At 50.6% G+C, this 25,739-nt stretch overlaps 4 protein-coding genes across 4 annotated transcripts; all 4 read right to left on the bottom strand.

Moving 5' to 3' along the window:
• Window positions 1–326: 326 nt before the first annotated feature.
• IUM83_01329 (uncharacterized protein) lies at window positions 327–1,241 on the bottom strand (the record flags this gene model as incomplete). The annotated part of the gene is made up of 1 exon (XM_067925174.1): window positions 327–1,241. One exon carries the CDS (start codon window positions 1,239–1,241, stop codon window positions 327–329), a length of 915 nt encoding a protein of 304 aa, XP_067797330.1.
• Window positions 1,242–9,082: 7,841 nt separating this feature from the next.
• On the bottom strand, window positions 9,083–9,438 carry IUM83_01330 (uncharacterized protein; the record flags this gene model as incomplete). Its single annotated transcript, XM_067925175.1, has 2 exons — window positions 9,083–9,219; window positions 9,309–9,438. 2 exons carry the CDS (start codon window positions 9,436–9,438, stop codon window positions 9,083–9,085), a joined length of 267 nt encoding a protein of 88 aa, XP_067797132.1.
• A 6,865-nt stretch (window positions 9,439–16,303) lies between these two features.
• IUM83_01331 (uncharacterized protein) lies at window positions 16,304–17,440 on the bottom strand (the record flags this gene model as incomplete). The annotated part of the gene is made up of 1 exon (XM_067925176.1): window positions 16,304–17,440. The coding sequence occupies one exon, from the start codon at window positions 17,438–17,440 to the stop codon at window positions 16,304–16,306; it is 1,137 nt and encodes a 378-aa protein (XP_067797646.1).
• Window positions 17,441–21,743: 4,303 nt separating this feature from the next.
• Window positions 21,744–22,892, bottom strand: IUM83_01332 (uncharacterized protein; the record flags this gene model as incomplete). Its single annotated transcript, XM_067925177.1, has 1 exon — window positions 21,744–22,892. The coding sequence occupies one exon, from the start codon at window positions 22,890–22,892 to the stop codon at window positions 21,744–21,746; it is 1,149 nt and encodes a 382-aa protein (XP_067797645.1).
• Window positions 22,893–25,739: the final 2,847 nt, after the last annotated feature.

A 25,739-nucleotide genomic window follows, 5' to 3' on the forward strand; every position in this document is an offset into this window, starting at 1 on the left:
ACGTAGTGTCTCCAAACGGCCGGGGCTCAGGTAACGGCGTGAGAATGAACTCAGCGAAGGATTCCTTGAATAATGTGGCGCCGACGCCCTCCATCGTGCGGTATCAGAGCTCTTGGTGGAACGCGAGCAAAAGTAAAAGTGATTAAACGGTTCAAATAACCCACAGATTACGGGCTCAGAATCGTGGGGCGTATCATCATCAAGTTGATGATGATACGCACCACGCACATCAACATTCTCTTTGCTGCTTAGGAAATTCATCGTGAATGGCGTGCACTCGGCTGTAGAACGAAAGTTACCATTGAATTATGAATAGCTCCACATCCTTAGACTCGAATGCCAGTCAACGCATGCTCTAACAAGAGAGTTTCGGCGCCATTTGTCACATCACTGAGGTTGTCTTGGTGCAGTCGCTGAAGCAACTCGTTGTACTGATTGGAAACATTCTCCGGGACTGCGCTAGCGCTGTTGAGGTGAAGCGGAACCTGGCGCAAGCAGACCTCCATGACGGTACCGGACCCTGTAGCTGACGGTCGAAGTACCGTCCACACGAACTCGTCGGTCTGCATACCGCTGCAAGATCCTTCGCCCGCCAGGAACGATTTACACACCATAACCACTCGATTTTCCTCGTTGAATCTCCGACAAGCAATACGCTGCTTTAGTGACGCACGCTCTCCATTTGGCAGACGCTCCGTGAGGCGGAACTTCATCGCCAGCGTATTCTCTCGGTCCTCGACGCCAGTGTATTCCTCTCTATCTTCTTGTCGGTTCAGGAGGTGCGAGAATATCCACATGGACTCGCAAGTCTGCTCATAACTAAACAACAAGCGCTGCCTCGTCACGTACTGAATGGACACCCCATTGGCGTCTCTGGTCACCGTGCGTCGGAAGTCCCCATCTTCCGTCGTCGGGTCTAGTCCGCTGGAGCTAAACACCGAGTCTGTCTGTAAGTAGAGCTCAGCGATGTCCTGCATGTCGATGGAGTAAAGCAGATGGTCTGTCGGCTCGAGGAACAGCTCCGAGCCGCCCTGTGCTGCGACCAACGCGGCGATCTTCAGGTGCTGACGCACGACGCTCTTCAAGCCGTCGATGATCTCCGTCCTGCCAGTGATGGCGGCCTGTAGCCACTTGCGTTGGGCTTCCGAGGCCAGTCGCCTTTCGAGGTGGCGCGTGGCTAAAATCTGCCACGTCGATGGGGCTTTGGGCGGCAGAGTTTCCCGGTCGTGTGTAGCCTTCATCTGTTTTTCTTGTTCACGCCGCAAGAGTTCCGAGAGTTGAGTGAGTTGCTAAGTCAGCGCCTCCTTCTCGTCCCGTTGCCGCTGATAGTGTCGGACTTTTCGCTTGGCCCGCCGAGGTGGGGCGGGGATGAGGTGTGTTTCGTCTGCCGAGGCGTCTAGTGTTGTTCCAGACGCTAAGTCGACCGGGAGGAACGGATTGGGCTCGTAGAGCGCTGCGGGGGACGACGGCGATGAGGTGGACATCGAACTGTAACAGCACTTGGCAGTGAGAGTCAGAATGAGCAAGTCAAATGGTGGCAGTCGCTGATGTATTCGGTGTATTGTTGATGTTTGATTACTCCCCCGACACTAGCACCGATATGACCATAATCTGACGTGATACTTAAATGAGTATCAGGTTTGTGAGGATCAGGTGTGCGATTATGTGGGTACTGTCCCGAGTCACTATCACATTTGTGACCTAATCGGAATATTCATTTTGTGATACTCACACAAAAATCACGTCTTGAACCAGCGTTCAAACCATGAGACCATAGTTACATTAGATAATGCTACTACAGAATAAAGTGATTACTTAAGTACTTTTACACATGCTAGTAGTGGGTGATCTTCTGATCGCGCTTAATGATAGTCGGTGGGGCTGCAGTCCTGGTGGTGTCCATAATGGCCATCTCTTCCTGTAGCAGCTTCACTTGCTCGCGGAACCAGCTAGCTCCTCCTTCTGCGGTTGCAATTCTTCCCGGCGTACTTGACCACCTTCGCGCGTCGCGTTTCTTCTCCTCCACAGCGAGGAGGGGGCGTTCAAGATCTCAGGAGACGCGTGAAATTAGCTGTTTCACCAACACGCGCCACCACAGACCAGGAACTCGAACGAGGTCTCGCTCGCACTGCCCCCCCCCTGGACGCCGACGTGCCCACCCATGACGATGCGCTCTTTCCAGACGCGGCAGCAGCGCCCTCACTACATCCACGCTGGTTGCTCCTATCCGATTTCGAACCCCGCCGTGACTGCCGATGTCGACGTTCGATGGTGGTGAGCAATTTTGACCTGCGGCGGCGCCACGCGCGGGTGCTGGTGTTTCACGCCCGGGTATTAAGGCAGGTTCCGCTGCTTTTACGCGCTCAGGTAGCCGCAGAATGCCGACACAAACAGCAGCACACTATCCTGTCGCTGCGACAGCTTCATTGGCTGGTGCAGTGGGTCATCGTGTCGAAGGGCTTGCTTGAGCTGCAGCTATGACGCGGCCTATCCGTGGCGCGCGGGGAGTGCCTGCACCGTGGCAGTGAAGTCCAGGTTGGCGATGACGGCTGAGTACACACCCAGGAATAACTCGATGTCGAGCGAATCCACACCCTCCACATCCAGGAATGGATAAAGCTGCCTGCGTGGAGCGAAGCGTATACGGAGTGGCGTCTCCTGAGTAGTAGCAGTGATAGGGGAGCGCGCCGGAAAACCCAACTTCGCTGAAGGGCTTCGTGTGAATCTACCTGGAAATGGCGGCGCCGTCGAGCACGTGCTCGTCTTGAGCAATCGGTTTTATCTCGTAGTTGATGCCTCCAGCACCATTGGAGGAAAATATGACCATGAAGACAAAGCCGTTGTCACATAAACCGATGCGAAGACCCGAAGACAAAACGCTTGATGGAACAGTGGAGGGCGGCAGTTGAACACTTGGGAGGAAGTTGAGAAGTTGAAAAGTCGTTGATTGACTCATTAGCTTGATGTCGGCTCATTGCCGCCGGACAAACAGTAGCATTTGGCGATCTGGACACCCAAACAAGTATCCAAGTCATATCCTAAAGTTTATCAATGTCCGATCCTAATTGTATTTTGATCTACCAATGAGAATCTAGTAATCCAAATCGTAGCTTGATACAAATTTGTGACTTGCGTCCCATAATCAAACGTTCGGCTCGAAAACGTGATACTTGCAAATCTCAAGGATATATAGCCCATGAGGCCACGTGAAACTCCATGTTTAAGCGTCCCATAATCACGATTATTTTTGACATTGGTCAATAGCATAGCATGTAACGAATATAAAACATGCAATGTTTTATTACGCTGTACCGAGAAAGATATTATGTAGCAATAGCGGCTGACACGACGACGACATGGGTGATGTGACTTGGAGGAAGAAAGACTGCAGATGAGCGCAGGCTGCACCTCCAGCGTCTGGTGAGCCTCCTCGCTCAGTAGTTTGCTCCAAATTTGGGTGGGCCGATCTACTGGAAGCCGATGGGAGCCGAGAGTCTTCTTCACACGTGCTGGTAGTGGCTTACTCTCGAATAAGGCACTTTTGACGTTCGACCAAAAGATCCATATAGAAGCGAATCTACTCAAACTAAGGATCGTTCTTGGTATGTGCCTCATTCACATCTTAATATTTCGGTTGATTGTTCATGCAAACAAGTTTGAGAAACTGCCCCTCAAACGTTTGTGGTGTTCAGTTAAATTACAAATGTGAAATATTGCGTCAAATTGTCGTTATTACCACGTATTGTGATATATGAATGTATCGAAGACTGCCGGACGAGGATAGACAACAGCTCAGACGACAAATCAAAATGACTCTCCCCACCGCCGACCCAAACCGAGTGCGTGTGCCCGTCTGGGCCAACTTTAAAGCCACATCTGGTACTCGTACCCGCCCGAACGGCTAATAGGCGAGTACCCGTGGTTGGTTGGCAGAGCCTCATCGACATATACGTTACTGATTGGTAGAAAGATGGTTCTTTCTACCAATAGGATCTTTGCCTGGGTGTGTGAGGACCACTCACTGTGGTGACCCATTTCAAAATTTACACCAAATGTAAAGTTTGTTAGATCGTTGCCTTACACCAACGATCTAACATCTACTACACATGTGTCTGTTACAACCGCAAGTGACTTTAGCGACATGTGCATTTACCCCGTTACATTCTTCGGCGAACGTCTTTGCAAGGATATAGACTGTACTACCGTGCGGTCATTTTCAGTAGGCATAATAAATAGAGTCCGTACCGATTAACCTATGTTATCACCTTCTATATGTTATGGCATACAGCAGTGATATAGCCAATTAGAGATCGCGCGGGAAGGGCCTCCGTGCACCCTTGGTTATCAAATACAGGCCTCGAACTGTATGTTTCGGAGCTCATTTTGCCATCCGATGGCTCGCACGCAGCGCCGACGTCCAAAAGGACGGCCTCGTTTGCCAGTCGACGGAGGTCGTAAGGTGATGACGCACACTGTTTCATCCTTCCCTGCGTCACACCAAATAAAGGTATTAGGCCAGTTTGTTGCCTACAGCGATATCGAGCAAAACTATCAAGCACTTCTATTCTCAACTAAATTTAACAGCCGAGGAACACTAATTTACTCCTGGCTACGTTCACGCCACGACTCGAAGCATTGCTCGGCGAAGTCGGTGGTGTGAGAAGAAAAAAAAAGCTCGCAAGAAAGGCGAGGCTCTGTATTTCTAGGGAGGACGAGGCGGGTTTAGGGCGCTGGATAAATGAGCTTCAAGACGAGGGTGTGCCCATCACACCCACCATGTTGCGATTTCAAGCGCACGAGGTCGCAGCAGCAGCCGGAATCTAAGGCATTGTGGAATTGACAACACCACTTCAAGGTCCGACACCGACTTTCGCTGCGCTGCAAAACGTGTCAAGGCCAAATCGGACCTTTCGGCCTCCTCGAAACTGCTCGGAAGTTTGAAGAGGAGGTAAAGCAAAACCCAGTCGAGATCAGATCGATTTGCATTTATAATGCAGATCAAATAGGTTCGTATTTTTCTTCGTTGACTAATATATTGACTTTCGTGATGACGAATTGACTTTTATGCTGACAAAATATTTTTAACAATGTTTTCTAGTACCTCTCAAGATTGGAAGCAAAGCTGTATGGGTGACATGCGGGGCAAGTCAAAAGATCGCGCAACTGTGATGTTTCTCGAAGACTCTATCGGCACCAAATATTCGACGTTCGTCGTGTTCAAGATGCGTTCATCGACAGACACAGAGCGACGTGAGGGAAACTGGGCGCGGTGCCACGGTTTCAGTGTGTCAATGCGGAAGACGCAAATTGTTCCTGCGACAAACGAGACATGAATGCAAGTGTACATCACCACCAATGGCACGGAACTTCTTGCACACAAATTGGTTTTAACTTCTAACTTTTCTTGCAAATATTTTTTACAGGGTGGTGGAATAGTGAATTGCCACTTGTTATTTTTAGTTTCATTTTAATTCCCGTCAGGACATGTCAGAGGCGATCCTGCTGCTACGCGACGACTTCTCAGGTCACCGGATCAAAGAAGTCGCCGGGTATGCGAACGAAATCAACGTGACGGTAATGAAGGTTCCCCCAAATGCAACTTCTGTCTGCCAGCCTGCTGATGCGATCTGGAATGGCCCACTATAATTGCGCTTACGAAATCTGTTGATTCGAAATTGGAAAGAACAGCTACTGGCGATGCAATCAGGAAGTGCCTTTAAATAAAAACCCCTGATCGGAAGCTGTTATGCAGTTGGATTCACGAAACGTGGTCTGATGTCCACGCATCTTCAATTTCAGCAGGCTTCCGAAAATGCAATTTTATTGAGTAGCCTCATGCAAATGAGGAAGAAGAAAACCCCGCTGCACCGAACCCCGATATCAATGAAAATGCTGGATACATAGTGGACGAAGTGCTCAGTGCCGGATTTCTAGATCAGACTGTAGGTGCTTTCAGCCTGAGCGATGCTTTTGACGTTATATTTCCGGATGTAACAGAGCTTAAAATAGAATAGACTCCATTTGATTCCTCCATTCAATCAATCATATGGTTTCGATAAACAGGACATCAAATATATGTCCTATGTTGGTACTCTAGTGTATGAGATACATATGTCAGTCGGTAATATTACTCCAAGTAACTTATTGCCCTCCATATCCCAATATCTCGCAATAAACGAAACCGCCCAACACCCCACAATCCGACGTATGACTGTGAGTGCTTTGCGCTTTGTCTGGCATGTGGACAGCATACGCCGATCGACTGCCAGTTTGAGCGAGTGGGGCGAGACCCTCACACTTTAATTTCACAAGCCTCCTCCGGCACCGCACTACTGTGACGCCTACCATTCCCCCTCGTTCCCTCGTTGCTGTCCTGTTCGTTCCTGACGGCCAGGATTGCTACCAGTACAGGACGTGTTTCTCACACCACAAGCACGCCGCTGGGACCGAGTACACGAACGTGGTGGAGCACCTCGTTCACCACCACCTGTCGATGTACGAGGACAAGTTCCGCGTCATTCAGCAGTGTGAGGGCGGGTTCGACGCTTTTGTGAAGACAACGTCTTCACGCGCTGTGTTTACGGATGACAGGACCGGATCATCATGGAGAGCCGTGGGCTCAACATGTGTGAGAAGGTGACGACCTGGCAGTACCTTCACCTCAAGCCAATCGGAGTCAAGGCACTGAAGAAGCACATGTTTGCGGAGAAGTGCTCGTGCAGACGAGGATCAGTGCGCGCTTGCTGGACAACGTCTCGGGTTATTGATCGACGCGTGGGCAGAGGAAGGGACCTACTTCGCTGCTGTGGCGGCAAAGGACAAGTTCTTGCTGTGATTTTTGACTCTAGAGGACTAGTCTGTTCTAGTGAAGTGATTGTCCGGGAAGGTGGAGCGATACTGGAAGTTTTTCTAGTTAAAATGTAACATGAAAGCGTTTACGTCACCGCTGGGGCAGATGTACGTCGTCGCTTCGTTTTGTGTTAACTGTTTGTCGTGTATTCGGCGGCGAAATCAAGCTAGCAAGTATTTTAGATGCCAAATGTCATTCCTGGCAATTTATCTTGATGCCCTGACTACGGATGGTCCCGCTGATGTATCGCAGTACAACTCCGACGAGGAAATGAATTTTTTTAGGGTGAATCTGACCTATCTAGCTGGGACGGAAGCAATGAAAGCAGCGAGGGCGGTACAAGCCGTGGCAAAAACTGCCATGAAGTAGCTGTCAGCGACAATGGGGGCGTAGGAGATAGCCGTGATGAGACAGCAACACACGCAACAGCGATTATGTTGGAAGCAGTGAGGCGCACGCTGAGCTTGAGTGGAGTAGCGACATCAATGAGGAATATTGCGACGGCAAGTACGACTACTTCAGCATTAAAAAAAAAGCCTACGCTACGGCGTCGCAGATTTGTTTGGTATCCAATATAGATTCATACATTTGGCGCAGCTGTTACGTGTTGGCACCCTGCCTCATCCTCAAAGCAAAAATATCTGCTCAATCAGCGGCGGTGGTTGTGGTGTTTCAGACGTACCAAATTCGTTTGCTTCCCACTCCCACATCAACAACACGTACACTCGTCGAGCGTAGGCTTGTCGGGCGTTCCGAAGATCACCCAGTCTGTTTATAGCGGTAATGGCTTCTTCCCATACACCTGCCAAGCCCTTCCAGGGGCCGCGCCACGAACACACAGCATGCTCCCGTAATTCGCCGACCTCCTTTTCACCTTCTTCTCCTTGACCCGTGCCCTTCACCAAAGGATGGACGATGGCTTTCTCCTTGACAGGCCGTCGGTGCAACGTCGCACCGATCTTAATTCGCTGGTGGACCAAACCCAACACGCACTCGTACGCTTGACGAGCTCCTTAGCATGGGGGCAGATGTTCAGAATTCCCCACACTCACACGCTTCTCGGACTTGACGAGGGGGCCGAAATCACTTCCGTCACTTCGGTGAGCCGATCTCAGCAGTGGGCATGGTCTAGGCCTACGGGTACGGTTGTACCTCGAAGTACCGCCGCGTGCCCCATGTGTTGTACCCCAAAAATTCCACACTGTATTTCTGTTTGGTTTGCTGGGCTCAACGGTCCTCCCTAAGGTCTATCTACAAATATCTAATGCAAGTGGGCTTTTACGGTCTCTTCCATACTAAAACGAGGTCAATTCGCTGATTAGCTCGCAGACCGCCTCGGCGAAACTCCTCAGGTCGGTGTCACGTGTACAAACTTGGGGCGGACTAACTCTGGTCACCGAATTAAGCACCTTGGTGTAGACTCACAAATCGCACCACCACATGGTAGGCTCCGCCGCCGGGACCGTCTTCGTCAAAATCGCTTCGACACTTGAAGCATCATTGACCCGTTGTTTTGCTCGATTTGAGGTAGGCGCAGCTGTGTCTGCGCTTTGTTATTTTCGCGGAGTCGGGTTCTGCTACTATCGATCACCTTTGAGGTCGTCATTCAGTACGTTAAGAAACGCCAGTGAGTCCAGCTGCTTCGACGCAGGCGATCTCTTCTTGTGAGGTCGCTCGACGCTTACCGCTGCATCTCGAATTGCAGCACCACCGACGTGACCAGCTTCCACTTTCTTGGTTCGACTCTCAGCTCGCGTTTTCGATATCTTTGGTACCTTTGAGCCCGACATAACGACTTACTACTCGCTCAAGCTCCTGCTCGTCGGCGTCCTTTGACTTGTCAAAGTATAATACTACCAAATGCCGTTAGTTGTAAACGTAGATGCCACCACACGTCTTTAAAGTACCTGAACGCGCGCGATAGACACTGTCTTACCTCGTGTATGCCTTCTCCAGCTTATTGATGTCCTTGCGAAGGCTGTCAGGACTGCGATTCCTGATTAGCACCTGAGCCAAGTGCTCAGTAATCTTGACGCAACCGTCTGGCTTAGATTTCTTTTCACCTCGCTTGATTATGCCATTGTCACCAAACACCTCTTGTATTACCAAGCAGTTCGTTTCGCGCGGTAAACCATTCGATTTTGGCGTGTGTTGGTCTTGTCATCAGCTCTGTTGTCAGCAACGTCACCGTCCTCAGCAGCATTATCAGTACCGTTGCTCCTCGAAGATGGTTTAATTGATGACGTCTTCTTCTTTGACTGCATTGGTTTCTTCGCCACATCGTGTCTTGGCTCGCTGCTTTAATTTCAGTTTCGGCATGGCTTCGATCGCTTTCTGGTTCGCCTCGGCCGTCGAGCCTGCAGGTGTCCCTATACCATCCGCCGGAAGTAACACAAAATCGATTGGGTAAGTCTTGGACGTGAATCCAAGGCCGTAACACAACGCTTACAATGTTTACCTCCTTTTCCATCGGATGTACGGACAACAGCCTTGCTACCAATCGGAGGCGAATGCTGGCACTCTTCATCGCCGAGGGGTGTGTCGCTGCCATCAGCACCCGCTGGAATGGCAGCTCGCTCCTCCTGCAGTCTCTCGACGACTTGGACCTTGGTAGTAGACCGGGGAAGCCCTGGTCGCTTCCACGTGCCGCTTCGAGAGAGCACGATGCGAGTTGCGCGCGTGATTGTCGAATGCAACGGCAATTTGTCATTAAAGACGAATATTTGCTTTTAAAATACCGACATAGTCCAGCTTCTAAAGTTCTCTAATAGCTACCGTGAGTACCGAGCGCAGGGTGCGGGTGCGCTCACTTTGGTAGGATGCAGGCGCTAGTGTCTTCGACATCTGACTCAACGTCCGGGTTGACGTGCTGGACGTGGCGCGACGTGTTGGCGCCCGAATCGGCGGCCCTCCATGCCACCTCGCGTGACGCGAGCCATCAACTGTCAGCGACTTGAAAAATATTCTGAAGAAATGACATGTATTATGCTTTGCAACGCGTTTGTCGTTTTCACCTAGTGTTTTGCCCGAGCTATAATATCTGGCGCCCGATATAAATAGAGATGGCCACTAACTCGACCAAGTTATTTTCACCAGCCTCAATATCGATCTCGATTTACGCTATCTGTGGTCGAATTGCCGATCCAAAAACGCAATTCGGGCCGATTTATTTTAAATCGCGATGTCTGTGTACGGATTATAATGCCGTGCTTTTTATATATATAATATGCAATTGGACACTTACATCTGGACACTTGACGAGTGGTCGGCAGATCGCGCTGCCGATCTGTCGAAGCACCACAGTTTCCGAAAACCTTCATCGTGCACAAGTGCAGCATGCACTCTCCCGACTACCGTTGACGAGCTGTTTTTCTTATGCATGTGTATGGAATCTGTGTGCAGTATGTTAGCGATATATTTTGGGCTAACGTGCGAACACTGCAACGTTGGTACAAGTGGTTTTTGACCGATGGTTTGGTTGATGAAGGAGATCGAACTAACCGCTCGTCGCGTTGGCCAAGTGCCGTGGTTACCCGTGTTCGAAAGTACGTGAAAGCCCACCCTACATTTTATTTAGAGGAGCTACAGCGGTTCATATGAAACGATTTTCCTAAAGTAAACTGGTAGCGTAGTATCAACATGTGGTCTTACATGGCGGGGAGCTGTTCACGCCGCAGAGAAGCGGAAAGCCCAGTGTTGCAGGAGCCGCTCGTGCACTCACAGACGAAGCTAACGAGCCGTTAAACACGTCCAATAGAGCCGTACCGGAGTAGCAGTAGCCGGCGACGTTACCTCGGTGTCCTGAGAACCAACGATGCGCCCGTTATGATAAGTAGGAAGAGGTGGTGCGACTTACCTACGCCTGGAGATCGATTTACTACCGTCTCGCATTTTTATGTCTTCGAATTATTTTATCTCAGAGATCGATCTAAGCCCTAAATCCGAGCGACAAAATATCTGCAAACCACAATACGATACAAGTAGAAATTCATTATGTATCTCGGAACATGCAATTCGGGTGTTTTGGCATTCTGAACGCTGGTTGGCTTAGGATGGGGGGGTATTTCTCAAGTGGCGGTACAATACTCTTTTTAAGAAATACGGTACGTTCGCGTGGACTTCTTCAGTTGCCCGCCGATTAGTGAGACAACGGCCGTGCACTCGATCCAAAGTCACGCTGGTTGATGCCTGTGAGAGCGTCCTCCAACAGTAGCGACTCTGCTCCACTCGTGATCTCGCGGTCACTCTCTTTAACTACATTCTCCTGCAGTGCTGGATACAATGACGTGCTGGACCAGCACGTTAGTGTACTGACTCACCACTGGCTCCGAAGCAGGGCAGCACCCGTTGAGATGCAGCGGAACGTGCTTCACGCACACCTGCATCACCGTGCCCTGCCCTGTCAACGAGGGTCGAATGATACCCCACCCAGTTTCGTTCGTCTGGATTCCACGCAATGAACCATCGCCGGCAATGAAGGACTTCCACACGATGACCACTCGGTCATCCTCCATGAAACGACGTGTGATAATTCGCTGCTTTAACGAGGCATATTTTCCATTTGGAAGGCGACACGTGACCCGGAACTTGGCGGCATGTGTCGTCTCTGGATCCTCGAACTCAACAAACTCCTCCCGGTCGCACTGGCGATGGATATGGTTGGAAAATATCCACATAGACTGCCAAGTCTCCTCGAAGCTGTAGTTCATGAGCTGCTTTCGAGCGAATTGCACGGACACTCCGTTCGCGTCGGCTGACGCGGTGCGTTGGAAATTTTGTGTTAGGTCTTCGACGAGCAGCGTTTTGCCCTTAATGGCGGCTATGAGCCATTTCCGCTCTGCTTCTGCACCCAGTTGACCCTAAAGTCGACGCTTGGCCAGGTTGCGCCACACGAGTGTTTGTGGCTGTTAAGGTTTTGGATCGGACATGTTAGAGGAAGGAATAGCAGAGGAATATAACAGCGAAGGACAGCGTGAAGGTGCCGAAGGAAGAGGTCTTGGAGGAGGAAGGATGCCCGGAGGTGCTTGTGTATTAGCAGGCAAAAGACGGAGTGAGGACTGGTGGTTCGTGGCGGGGGAGATACTCCCCCTTATTCTGCAACTAAATAATTGGTCTACATTGTACGGGACAGCACTGTGAGCGAGTCCCATGTTCTCCCGCAAAGCACCAGCACGTCGGAGATGCTCAACTTTAACAGTGGCGATGGTGTGCTTGCAAGTTTCTTCTTCTTCTTCTTCTTGGATTGTTTTAGTTTTGCCGTTAAAGCGGCGATTTCTTTCTCCAGAGTCTCCTTTTGCTGCCTCTGTCTTGCATAGCGATGAACACTGCTTTTCACTCCTAGACTGGTGCTGACAGGCGTGGAAACCACGGGTGTGTCGCTATGACTTGGGGGTCGAAGATGGAGTTGACAACGATGGAATCGTCGAGGAACAACGTTTCCAGGGTGTGTATGATCACAGTTCAGAGACGTCACTTGACTGCTGGAAGTCAAAATAGTTTGTGGAGACACCCTGTGACGACTGGTTTACTGCTCGATAGAGGCTGCCTAGCGACAGTAATCTCGTGGTGAATTTTGGCTGGCTACGTGGTGGGGGACATATAGTGACTACCCGTTAGTGGTTGTGATGTGTTCTACAACACGCACGCTCCTCAACACTAAATATCGAAGCTGCTCCCAGAACGACAACAACCGAGATCCTTGTTCCGTGTATTAGTCGAGTCAGGCTAATAGAACTACATTTGTGCTGTACCTGGCCTTGTCCACGCAGCGGTAAATGACTGGTCGCAAAGCAAATTACTGTAAGACATCTGTACTTACTAAGTACCGGTTGTTCTAGCCACACCTGTGGATTACTGTCTCAAAGCAGCCTCTCCCAGGCTGTAAACTATCGTCAGAACGTGTCTCGACAATATTATAAAAAAAATCTGACTTCACGTGTCTGAGCTGTGATCAATAACTGTTCCTGTCACGCTGCTGGGCGGTGAGTCAGGAAGCGTACGAACTTGTAGTGACATGTGGTTTAGAACGGAAAATCGAGCAAATCTAAACAGAAGGTCATAGACAAGTGCCAGTCCAAGACAACTTGAACTTGCCGTTGAAGTTGCCCTGCAAAGCATTCATCCTATCGTAGTGCACGGCTGTTGGATAGCATGTTGCTGAGGAATTGGTTGGTGGTCGCCTTACAGTTCCCTCAGAATAAACACGTTAAAGCTCTTGACGATCCCATGGACGCTAGCCTTATCGAGCCTATGTTCGACGATTCAAGTGACAGCAATCCATTGGTGCATGGCGCACCTGCCAACTCCTGTGTAGGAGTGAAGCGAAAAGTTCCTCATTTCGCACTACAAAAGCAGCGAAAGGTGGCGTTGCAGCAAGAAATTGTGAATTTAACGGCGAGATTATAGGAAGCCCAGAAGAAGAACAAGATAAGGGAGAAGGAGAGAGTGTCCATCACACCATCGCCACAAACAGTCGTGTGGCACTGCCTGGCCAAGCGCCGTCTTGACTCAAGCACAGCGGAAATGGCGCGTAGCCGCCATCAAGGCCTATTTTTCGCTTTCCACCAAGAGCTCTGATACCGCACGATGGAGGGCTTCAGCGCCACATTATTCAAGGAATCCTTCGCTGAGTTCATTCTCACGCCGTTACCTGAGCCCCGGCCGCTTGGAGACACAACGTGTCTCGACAGTTGTGAAACCCCGCGGAGCACTGCGAGAAATGTCGAGCCGTCTCCAACCAACTCCAGGGCGTTGAGCAAAACATCCCCATTAACCAAAGCTGACGACCTTCTTGCAAAGAAAGAGATTCAACGACTGAAGGACCGTATCTGTCGACAAAAGACCGTCTTGCGCCGAAAATTGGATTGAATTGATTTGATTTAATAGCGATTTATACGGTGCATATTTTCTTTGCTGGGCTACTACTGCGGGTATACCCGTAGGCGTTGCTGCGCTGAGCGCGGCTTCGGGTGTAGTTGGAGGTATGCAACACAACTAACCTACCCGTGACACGCGACGAATCCCGTCCCAACGTCACAGTTCACGGGAGGTCGTTGTCGTCGTTCTTGCCCTTCACAGTTCTTCCCTTGTCATGATGTCCGGCCGTGCTTTCGCATGCAGCTCGGTCAAATGTTTTGCCGCCCATGTCGCGGCCCCCTCCACCATAGCTCTCATTCGCATCTCCGACAGTGTCTCCGCGCGCAACTGGGCTAGCTTCCTCGCCACTACTCGTGCTGCGGCCTCCTCTCCAATCGCCTCCAAACGCTTCTCCAGTTTCTGCGGCCCCTCATTACAGTATTGCCACACTGCTTGTTCATGTTGTTGTTCCTCCATTCGGTCTTTCCCCGCGTTCGCATCACGGTCTTGCTGGCCCTGCTCCATCCGGTACTGCTCCTGCTCCATTCGCCGCTGCCCCTCGACTCGGTCTCGCCACGCTCTCACAGCACGTCCATGCTGCTGTTCCTCCATCAGGTCTCTTTGATGGTCTTTCCCATACATTTTCCAAGTCAAAAAATATTTCGCGTCCACTCCGAGGCTCCTCCGGAGCTTGCCGCTACGAGCGTTCCAGCTCAAATCGCAAAGTCCCTTGCCGAAAAATGGAGCGTGGAGCTCTGCAAGCGCTAATCGAGAGCCTTTCCAGTCAAGTTGCGGAGCTCAAGCGCAAACGTGACAATTTCCCACTGTTGAACCCTTCCTATGCTCTTGAAAGGCACGCTTTACGAAGGCTTGTCGAGGATCACTACCTTCCGCGAGAAAAAGTGAGGAATATGACGGCTGTAATTGAAAATATTCGCCAAGCCTTTGGAGAACGACTCCATCATGCGCTGTCGGGGATGAAAGACGACTCCTTGCGGAATTCAATTATGCTGGATGAGGATCTCCAACACTCTGGCTCAGCTCTATTTCGGCAATTTGTGCAGGAATTGAACGCCGTGTACGCACAGACTGACGATGTCTTCAAGCCGAATATCGAAGATCCATTGTGCGCTGAGCCATCCGTGTTTAAGACGGCACGGAGAAAGGAAGGTATTACGGAGTACTTCGAAACCAAATCAGAGCTACTGATGCCGTTTGAATACGCTCTGACTTGCCAATACCTGTCGCAATTAGTTATGCTGGAGCATCGACAAGAAGACCGATGGTACTGCGCTGCTGCCCAAGATATCGAGAACACCGTTGGAATCTGTTTCCGTCTTTTGGTGATGCGAAGGCAGATCGAAATACTTCGTTGTTTGTCCATTTTGCAGCTAGACGCTATCAAGAAAACGAGCGCACGGTCATCGTCTGGAGAGCGCTAACTGAGGGCGAAGGCAGTTTCGACGGAATGCACTCAGTCGAAACGGGGTGGTGGATAGTTCGAGTCTCTACAATGCATTCGTGCACAATTGTGGTGTTCCAGTACGTTGCAGTTACATGTACGCCAGAGCTCGCAACGGGTATCCGACTTTCGATTCGCTGCATCAACAATGGGTGCTTTCCAGCGGAAAGAGGGCATCATTCCGAACTTGGGAGCATGTGCCGTGTCTGGGTCGTCCAGCCCGTCAAACTCCACCCGTTCAAACCGGTGATGAATACGTTTCATTTTCATGTGAGGTATACATTACAGTCATTTAGTGCCTAGAAAATGCCCTGCCACCTGATGCTTACATATCATCGAGTGGGGTGCTGGCTATCATAGTTGACACCAGCAAATGCTCCGCAGTTACACGGGGTCGCGTTGGGCAGAGGTCCGGCCGTCCTCATCCTCATCCAGGTGTTGGTCGATCCAGTGGTTGACGTCTCCTTAGAGGAGCTCGGGCACTGGCGTCCAGCGTGTAGGTAGTCGACAGAGATCAGCACCAAAACCCTGTTTGCTCGATTTTGTGTCCATTGTGATATCGGCCAAATGATCGGCGGCCTTGTTAAACTGACGGAAATGGTGGGTCCAGGTGGACACGAAGGGTGTCAGCTGATGAATATGGTGCGAGTCGACTTCCAGGTGTGGTCGAAGTTGTACATGAGAGATCCTGCCTCCACGCAAATTGCACGGACACCTGTTCACATCAGCCGTCACTGAGCGTTGAATATCGGCGACTTCGGTCATCGGACCCAAACAGCAGCCATGAAGACGAGATCTGTGTGCGCGAAAAATGTGTTAACTCCTGGAGGTCCATGGCGTACAACAGTTCTTCGGTCGGTGGAATGAAGAGAAGGTGGTCGCATTCAGACGAGCCCACCGCGATCAGACCGGCGATTTTTAGGTGTTGGCGGACGACTTGCTTAAGATCTTTGACATGGAGCTAAAAGCGATTAAGCGGCCACAGATTACGGGCTCAGAATCGTGGAGCGTTTCACCATCAAGGCCACCACGAATAGCGAAAATCTCTACACAGCTTACGAGATTCATCATGAATGGCGTGAACTCAGCTGTAGAACGGAAGTGACTATTGAATTATGAATAAAATCTCCATATCCTTAGATTCGAATGCCAGTCAACACATCGTCTAACAAGAGCGATTCCGCGCTGTTTGTCGCCTCACTGAGATTGTCTTGGTACAATCGCTGAAGCAACTCATTATACTGACTCGAAACATTCTCCGGGACTGCGCTAGCGCTGTTGAGGTGTAGCGGAACCTGGCGCAAGCAGACCTCCATGACGGTACCGGACCCTGTAGCTGACGGTCGAAGTACCGTCCACCCGAACTCGTCGGTCTGCATACCGCTGCAAGATCCTTCGCCCGCCAGGAACGATTTACGCACGATGACCACTCGATTTTCTTCGTTGAATCTCCGACAAGCAATACGCTGCTTTAGTGACGCACGCTCTCCGTTTGGCAGACGCTCCGTGAGGCGGAACTTCATCGCCAGCGTATTCTCTCGGTCCTCGACGCCAGTGTATTCCTCTCTATCTTCTTGTCGGTTCAGGAGGTGCGAGAATATCCACATGGACTCGCAAGTCTGCTCATAACTAAACAACAAGCGCTGCCTCGTCACGTACTGAATGGACACCCCATTGGCGTCTCTGGTCACCGTGCGTCGGAAGTCCCCATCTTCCGTCGTCGGGTCTAGTCCGCTGGAGCTAAACACCGAGTCTGTCTGTAAGTAGAGCTCGGCGATGTCCTGCATGTCGATGGAGTAAAGCAGATGGTCTGTCGGCTCGAGGAACAGCTCCGAGCCGCCCTGTGCTGCGACCAACGCGGCAATCTTCAGGTGCTGACGCACGACGCTCTTCAAGCCGTCGATGATCTCCGTCCTGCCAGTGATGGCGGCCTGTAGCCACTTGCGCTGGGCTTCCGAGGCCAGTCGACTTTCGAGGTGGCGCGTGGCCAAAGTCTGCCACGCCGATGGGGCTGGAGGCCGCTCGTCTTTGGCCTTCATCTGTGTTTCTTGTTCACGACGCAAGAGTTCCGAGAGTTGAGCGAGTTGCTGAGTCAGTGCCTCCTTCTCGTCCCGTTGCCGCTGATAGTGTCGGACCTTTTGCTTGGCTCGCTGAGGCGGGGCGGGGATGAGGTGTGCTGAGTCGTCGAGTGTTATTCCAGACGCGAAGTCGACCGGGAGGAACGGATTGGGCTCGTAGAGCGCTGCGGGGGACGACGGCGATGAGATAGACATCGAACTGTAACGTCACTTGACCTCGAGAGTCAGAATGAGCAAGTCAAGTGGTGGCGGTCGCTGGTGTACTCGGTGTATTGTTGTTGTTTGTTTACTCCCCGGACACCAGCAGTAAGGTGACCATAATCTGACGTGATAGTAGGAAAAGTACTTTTCAGCAGGATTTGTGATAGCTGAATGTTTTAGTAAGTTGGAAAGGCTTACCGTACAGTAGGTATACTCAAACAATATTGTTCCTGTTTCGCGATAACCTGTCAAATTCGATACAATTGACGTTTTAATTTATTTTATTCGTATATATTACTAGTGCAAGTTGGCACTGCAAGGAACTGGAAAACCACGTGATGTGGTTTGGTACCAGCTTAACGTATCGATACCTCTGGAGGCTGTCACTGTATTGACTCAACTGCACTTTTAATTTAAAAAGGGATGAGCTATTTTGTGTTTATGGGGGGCTCTCCTTTGCCTTTGCATCCCAAAGATGCATGGAACCGCGCCGGTGTATAGTGACAGCGTTGGTATGCCCGCACATGTGAATTGAATGATCAGGTGCGAGGATGGAGCTCTGGATACTAGTGTACATCAGAGCTCGCAAATAGTATTAATAGTCGTCGTTCAAGCTGCTGGTAGGGCCGGGTCACCCAACCCACCCAAGTGGTTCTTGTCTGATGGCTGGGTACCCGAGCCAGTCCGTAGAACCGGGCTCGCTCGGAGACACGAAAACCAACCCGCCCCAAGTAGCGCGCGTACATTCCATTTGAAAACCGCTACAATTATGGTGCGAAAAACTCGTTATGGAAGCGAATCTACTCAAACTAAGCTTTGTTCTTGGTACGTGCCTCATCCACATCTTAATATTTCTGTTGATTGTTAAAGCAAATAAGTTTGAGAAACTGCCCCGCAAAGGTTTGTGGCGTTCATAAAAATTACAAAGGTCAAATATTGCGTGAAATTGTCTTTATTATCACGTAGTACGATATATGAATGAATTGAAGACTGCCAGGCGTGGATAGATAATAGCCGAGACGGCAAACCGAAATGACTCTTCCCCCGCCGACCCAAACAGGTACCCGTGCCCATCCGGGTCAACTTTAAAGCCAAACCGGGTACCCATACCACGAGTAACGGTAAGAACTCGCTCGCCATGTCCTCCGATTAATGCGGCAGCGGGCGTCCATGTCTTTCAACTTCCTGCTGGCACAATTGGCTGTACTGCTCAGAGCGTCTTCTTCCAATAACGCTTCTGATCCAGTCGTTATTTCGCGGTCACTCTCTTGGAACACATTCTCCAGCACGCTATTGTATTGACTCACTCATCACTGACTCGAAAACTGAACTGCATTCATTGAGATGCAGCGGAACGTGCTTCACGTACACTTGCATCATCGTGCCCAGTCCTGTCAACGAGGGTCGAACGATAGCCCACCCGGTTTCACGCGTCTAGATTCCGCTCAATGAGCCTTCACCAGCGATGCAAGCGTCCGTTGTACTTTGATTTCACAGTTACGAACGCCACAAACGCTTGTGTGATGTTATCATTCGAGTGTCTCCCTACTTTTGCGGAGCTTGACGACGTGGCTTGCATTGGTAGGGATTCCAAGCGAATTATTTACGACGGCACCAGCGATGAAGATGTGAAAAAAAAATCGCATCTTAACTGGTGGCCTTGTCCGTGGGGTAGGAGTTCAATTTGATGGCCGTAGTGGAGGAATTCCAACCAAAACCACTCGGTCTTCCTCCGTAAAACAGCCAGTAGCGATTCGCTGCATCAACAATGCGTCCTTTCCAGCGGAGAGAGGGCACGGCACTCCGAACTTGGTAGCATGTGCCGTGTCTGGGTCGTCCAGCCCATCAGTCTCCACCCGTTCAAACTGGCAATGGATATGGTTCGGATCGACTTGCAGGTTTGGTCGAAGTTGTATGCCTCCACGCAAGTTGCCCTGACACCCCGTTCACATGAGCCATCACTGAGCGTTGAATATCGTCGACTTCGTCATCGGACTCAAACCGCTGCCATGAAGACGAAATCTGTGTGCGCGTAAAGCGTGTTAACCCCTTTAATGTCCTGGATGGCTATGGCGTACACCAGATCATCGGTCGGCTGAATGAAGAGATCGTGGTCGCATCCAGACGAGCCCGCGGTGATCAGACTGGCAATCTTTAGGTGCTGGCGGACAACTTGCTTTAGGTCTTCGACGAACAGCGTTTTGACCTTGAATGGCGGCTATCATCCATTTTCGCTGTGCTTCTGCACCTAGTCGACCCTCAAGTCGGCGCTTGGCCAGGCAGTGCCACACGAGTCTGGTGATGGTGTGATGGCACTGTCTCCTTCTCCCTCCTCTTGTTCTTCGTCTAGGCTTCCTAGGATCTCGCCGTTAAATCCACAATTTCTTGCTGCAACGCCACCTTTCGCTGCTTTTGTAGTGCGAAATGAGGAACTTTTCGCTTCACTCCTACACAGGAGTTGGCAGGTGCGCCATCCAACAATGGATTGCTGTCACTTGAATCGTCGAACATAGGCTCGATAAGGCTAGCGTCCATGGGATCGTCAAGAGTATTAACGCGTTCATTCTGAGGCAGTTATTGATCACAGCTCAGACACGTGAAGTCAGATTTTTTATAATATATTGCCCAGACACGTTCTGACAGTAGTTTATTGCCGGGGAGAGGCCGCCTTGCGACAGTAATCCAGAGATGGGGCTAGAACAACCATTACTTAGTAAGCACAGATGTCCTACAGTAATTTGCTATGCAATCAGTAATTTACCTCGCACAGATGCTGCTGACTTCATGGGCAAGGCCAGGCACAATACAAATGTAGTTCTATTAGCCTGACTCGACTAATACACGGAACAAGGATCTCGGTTGTTGTCGTTCTGGGAGCAGCTTCGATATTTAGTGTTGAGGAGCGTGCGTGTTGCAGAACACATCACAACCACTAACGGGTAGTCACTATATGTCCCCCACCACGTAGCCAGCCAAAATTCACCACGAGATTACTGTCGCTAGGCAGCCTCTATCGAGCAGTAAACCAGCCGTCACAGCGTGTCTCCACAAACTATTCTGACTTCCAGCAGTCAAGTGACGACTCTGAACTGAGATCAATGTTCGCACGTGTCTCTCTGTCGAGCCACCGTACACTGAAGTCCCGTTTCTCTCGTCGAGAGCTAAGTAAAAACAGATCGTCATATCAAACCAAAGCTAGCTAGCAACAGACTGTTTCGTCCACATTGGAGCTTGAACTTGGTCTCGGTCTCCGGTGGGAGGGAACCCAGCGGATCACTTCCCCCTCCAACCGCGGTGTTGCTGCCCTAAGTGAGGAGTTCGCTGGCGATCCCGGTTCCGAGCATTGCGACGCGTGTGAGTACCTTCGTGGTACGCATCGAACGACTAACACCGATGAATTTCGCCAATTTCTCCTTCCAATCGTCTCGACGACCTCATTCCTAAGTTGCCAAGTGTCAGGCCTAGTTCCTACCCAATCGCAGGTGTGATACTAGGACCACAAGCGCATTGTTTGGTACGGAGTTCACAATGATTGCACCGTTTTGACCGGAACAATTTTTATATATAGCGAAATATTTATTATTGGAGATCGATGTATTGACGTAACTTATTACTCGTTTCTCAAAAACCATTTCAATTTCATATATTATTTTCCTACAACCTCACAAAAGGCAGTGACCCTCGACAAGCCTTTATACGCGTGCCTTTCAAGAGCATAGGAAGGGTTCAACAGTGGGAAATTGTCACGTTCGCGCTTGAGCACCGCAACTTGACTGGAAAGACTCTCGCTTAGCGCTTGCAGAGCTTCACGCTCAATTTTTCGGCGCAAGATGGTCTTTAATCGGCGGATACGGTCCTTCAGCCGTCGAATCTCTTTCTTTCTAAGAAGGTCGTTACCTTCGGTTATTGGGGATGTTGCGCTCGACGCCCTGGAGTTTGTTGGAGACGGGTTGACATTTCTCGCAGTGCTTCTCGGGTTTCACAACTGTCGAGAAACGTAGTGTCTTCAAGCGGCCGGAGCTCAGGTAACGGCGTGAGAATGAACTCAGCGAAGGATTCCTCGAATAATGTGGCGCCGAAGCCCTGCATCGTGCGGTATCAGAGCTCTTGATTGGAAGCAAGAAAAAGTAAAAGTGATTTAGCGGTTCAAACAATCCACAGATTATGGGTTCAGAATCGTGGGGCGTATCGCCATCAAGGCCACCGCGCATAGCAAAAATCTCCGTCATCGTGAATGGCGTGCACTCGGCTGTAGAACGGAAGTGACCATTGAATTATGAATAAAATCTCCATATCCTTAGATTCGAATGCCAGTCAACACATCGTCTAACAAGAGCGATTCCGCGCTGTTTGTCGCCTCACTGAGGTTGTCTTGGTACAATCGCTGAAGCAACTCATTATACTGACTCGAAACATTCTCCGGGACTGCGCTAGCGCTGTTGAGGTGTAGCGGAACCTGGCGCAAGCAGACCTCCATGACGGTACCGGACCCTGTAGCTGACGGTCGAAGTATCGTCCACCCGAACTCGTCGGTTTGCATACCGCTGCAAGATCCTTCGCCCGCCAGGAACGATTTACGAACGATGACCACTCGATTTTCCTCGTTGAATCTCCGACAAGCAATACGTTGCTTTAGTGACGCATGCTCTCCGTTTGGCAGACGCTCTGTGATGCGGAACTTCATCGCCAGCGTATTCTCTCGGTCCTCGACGCCAGTGTATTCCTCTCTATCTTCTTGTCGGTTCAGGAGGTGCGAGAATATCCACATGGACTCGCAAGTCTGCTCATAACTAAACAACAAGCGCTGCCTTGTCACGTACCAAATGGACACCCCATTGGCGTCTCTGGTCACCGTGCGTCGGAAGTCCCCATCTTCCGTCGTCGGGTCTAGTCCGCTGGAGCTAAACACCGAGTCTGTCTGTAAGTAGAGCTCAGCGATGTCCTGCATGTCGATGGAGTAAAGCAGATGGTCTGTCGGCTCGAGGAACAGCTCCGAGCCGCCCTGCGCTGCGACCAACGCGGCAATCTTCAGGTGCTGACGCACGACGCTCTTCAAGCCGTCGATGATCTCCGTCCTGCCGGTGATGGCGGCCTGTAGCCACTTGCGCTGGGCTTCCGAGGCCAGTCGACTTTCAAGGTGGCACGTGGCCAAAGTCTGCCACGCCGATGGGGCTGGAGGCCGCTCGTCTTTGGCCTTCATCTGTTTTTCTTGTTCACGACGCAAGAGTTCCGAGAGTTGAGCGAGTTGCTGAGTCAGTGCCTCCTTCTCGTCCCGTTGCCGCTGATAGTGTCGGACCTTTTGCTTGGCTCGCTGAGGCGGGGCGGGGATGAGGTGTGCTGAGGCGTCGAGTGTTATTCCAGACGCGAAGTCGACCGGGAGGAACGGGTTGGGCTCGTAGAGCGCTGCGGGGGACGACGGCGATGAGATAGAGTCGAACTGTAACATCACTTGATGGCGAGAGTCAGAATGAGCAAGTCGGGTGGCAGTCGCCGGTGTATTCGGTGTATTGTTGATGTTTGTTTACTCCCCGGGCACCAGCAACAAGGTGACCACAATCTGACGTGATACTTGCCATTCCAACTAATGCATTCACTATTATAATATATTAGGTATACATACACTAACAATATAATATATTGGTTGTGTATGTATCCCTATTATTATTATTATTATTATTATTATTATTATTAGCTTACGTAGAAGTCAACTTGATAGGACAGGTAGTCAGACCGGAGTGATTCCTTATACAGGAATACAGGAATCACTTCGGTTTTGAGGAGATAATAGCAAAAAAGCCGAGCCTGCTTGCCAGCCTGAAACTCTCACAGCTGTGGCCTCCACCATCTTGAGTGTGACAGACTGCATAAACGTGGCCAGACGGTCGGATATTTGTGCGTTCATCGATCACCGCGGGATCGATGAACGCACAAATTTCGGTGTTGAGGAGTAATAGCAAAAAAGCCGAGCCTGCTTGCCAGCCTGAAACCCTCACGGCTGTGGCCTCCACCATCTCGAGTGTGACCGTAGCTTCTACGCTTACGTAGAAGTCAACTTGATAGGACAGGCAGTCAGACCGAAGTGATTCCTGTATTCCTCATACAGGAATACAGGAATCACTTCGGTCTTGTATGAGGAATACAGGAATCACTTCGGTCTGCCTACCTGTCCTATCAAGTTGACTTCTTCGTAAGCTATAGCATACTGCCTGTCTCGTGTCTCCCTGTGGTCAGTGCAGTCCAGAGCCTGTCACGCGGCAAGTCTCAACACCTGGGATTAAAGGTACTGTAGCAGTAAAAAGTGGGTACTGTAGTATTACCGGAACTACCGACTCTACAAGGCGGACATACATACTCATACTAGTACAGTACTGGACACCATTTCCTAATGAAGTCGACAAGTTTTCCAGCCAGGCTGGATAATAGCCCTTTCCCAGACTCGCTAAATCGCCCGATCGTCATCCCACTCATTTGCAAAACCCACCAGATGCATGACCGTTGTAGGGAGACCATACTGGTCTGTATACGGACAGCATGTAGAATACCACTTGGTGCTTACCTGTCACTTCCGTTGTTGTACATACAGTAATGACTTTGTGATGACTGACCGTGGCTAAGAAGTATGGCAAGTTGTGAATACACAATAATTATCCGCCACCAAGGCCGATTTTCACTCTCATACAGTTTGACGCAGGGTTTATCCTGGCTTCTTAGCTCGGATGGCTTTGGACATGGGAAATACAAACCCTTCCCTTGGTGACTGACTCGCGGTAAAGCTTACGTCTTAAGCCTTACGGTTCCGAATTGCATTATTACTGCGAGTACGCTGGCGGCTTATAGGAAAACAGACTGGATTGTGTTGTATTGTGAACGCTTTACGCGAGCCGCCTGACCACCGTGGTGGGACAACTTCCGCATGAGTCGGGTTGTCTTTCATCACTCTCTTCTCTCGACCAGCAGACTGGATAGTACTTGAACAGATCGTGCCTGGTGCTCGTGCGTTCGTAGCCTTCCATTCAAAGCACGTCGTGTCTTACGTTTGTGGGCAACGCGCAACCTCTCGTGGTGTGTGAACACAATGGCCGAGTCAACCTACTAGGGCGTTGTTCTCCCCTCATGAACAAGTAGCGCATCCTACAGTTTCAGTTGAGTAGGCATACGTAGCGACTCATTCATTCTGACTTTCGTGACACGAAAATGGCGCTGGATTAGCCCGAGATTTCTGCTACGATGTACGCTGGAGGAGATTTTCCAGGAAATATGGGTGAGGCTCTGCTTCATCGATTCGTCCATCGGCCCTTCGTGGAAGACGACCAAGAGGTTACTGTCTGAAAATCGTCGTGTGCGGGCAATGAAGCCTATCGAGGAATGCAGATGGAAGTGACGGGATAGCCGAGTTTTCCGACATCGATATTGACCAGCTCCTCGGACAGGATCAACTTGTAACTTGACCGTCCACCCAGCAATCCCAAGCCGGCAAGCTCAGGCCCTTTCAACGACAAAAGCTCGAGAAGCGTGCTTTGGAAAACCAAATCGCCGAGCTGCAAGCGCTGTTGAAACGTGAGAAGGCTTGGGACCGGCAGCGAAGAACGCTGCCAACATCATCTAGACTGTTATTGAAAGAGGTAGCTCAACTCCAGCTCAAGAATCGACGAGCTTCAGAAGCTCAACGCCACTGGTTGAAGACGGTTGTTGCCGGTAGAGCTGCGTTGATGGACGACCTTGTCGCTCTACTCAATCAGCATCTCCGAACGATGAGAGCGATAGAAACGCAGCCTCAGGGGGGCTTCGACGGGATAACGCTGCAACCCACCGACGAAATGCTAAACGCTTTGTCCATCTATGAACTCCCGGCCGTCTTCGCCCAGACCGATTGTGTTTTTGCCAATTCCGGCATAGATTCGTCGGAAGAAATCATGCTGTGCCAATCAAATTGTTTCTCGTGGTCACAATTCGTCCATCAAAATCGGGTGGAAGCAGTTTTTTTTCCTTCGGATTCAAGCGCCGCTGTGGATGTTGGCAACTCTGGTGCATCGACAAGAAGACAGAGAACCGTGCGGAAAAGTTGACGACTCGGAGAACACAGTCGCTGCCCAGTTTCGCGTCTCAAGTCCTCTTTGTGGGGGTGAGTGCGAGACTGTGAGATACCGCTTCGTGCATCGTCGCTTCATGGAAACCGGTCGGATGGTTGTCGTGTGGAAGGCTTCGATTATTGGCGACAGGATTTACGCGGGAATGCAGATGAACGAGACGGGATGGTGCGTTATGCGACCATCGCAAACACGAGCAGGGACAC

This window comes from Phytophthora cinnamomi (genome assembly GCF_018691715.1).
Source record: "Phytophthora cinnamomi strain GKB4 chromosome Unknown Contig14, whole genome shotgun sequence".
NCBI lineage: Eukaryota > Oomycota > Peronosporomycetes > Peronosporales > Peronosporaceae > Phytophthora > Phytophthora cinnamomi.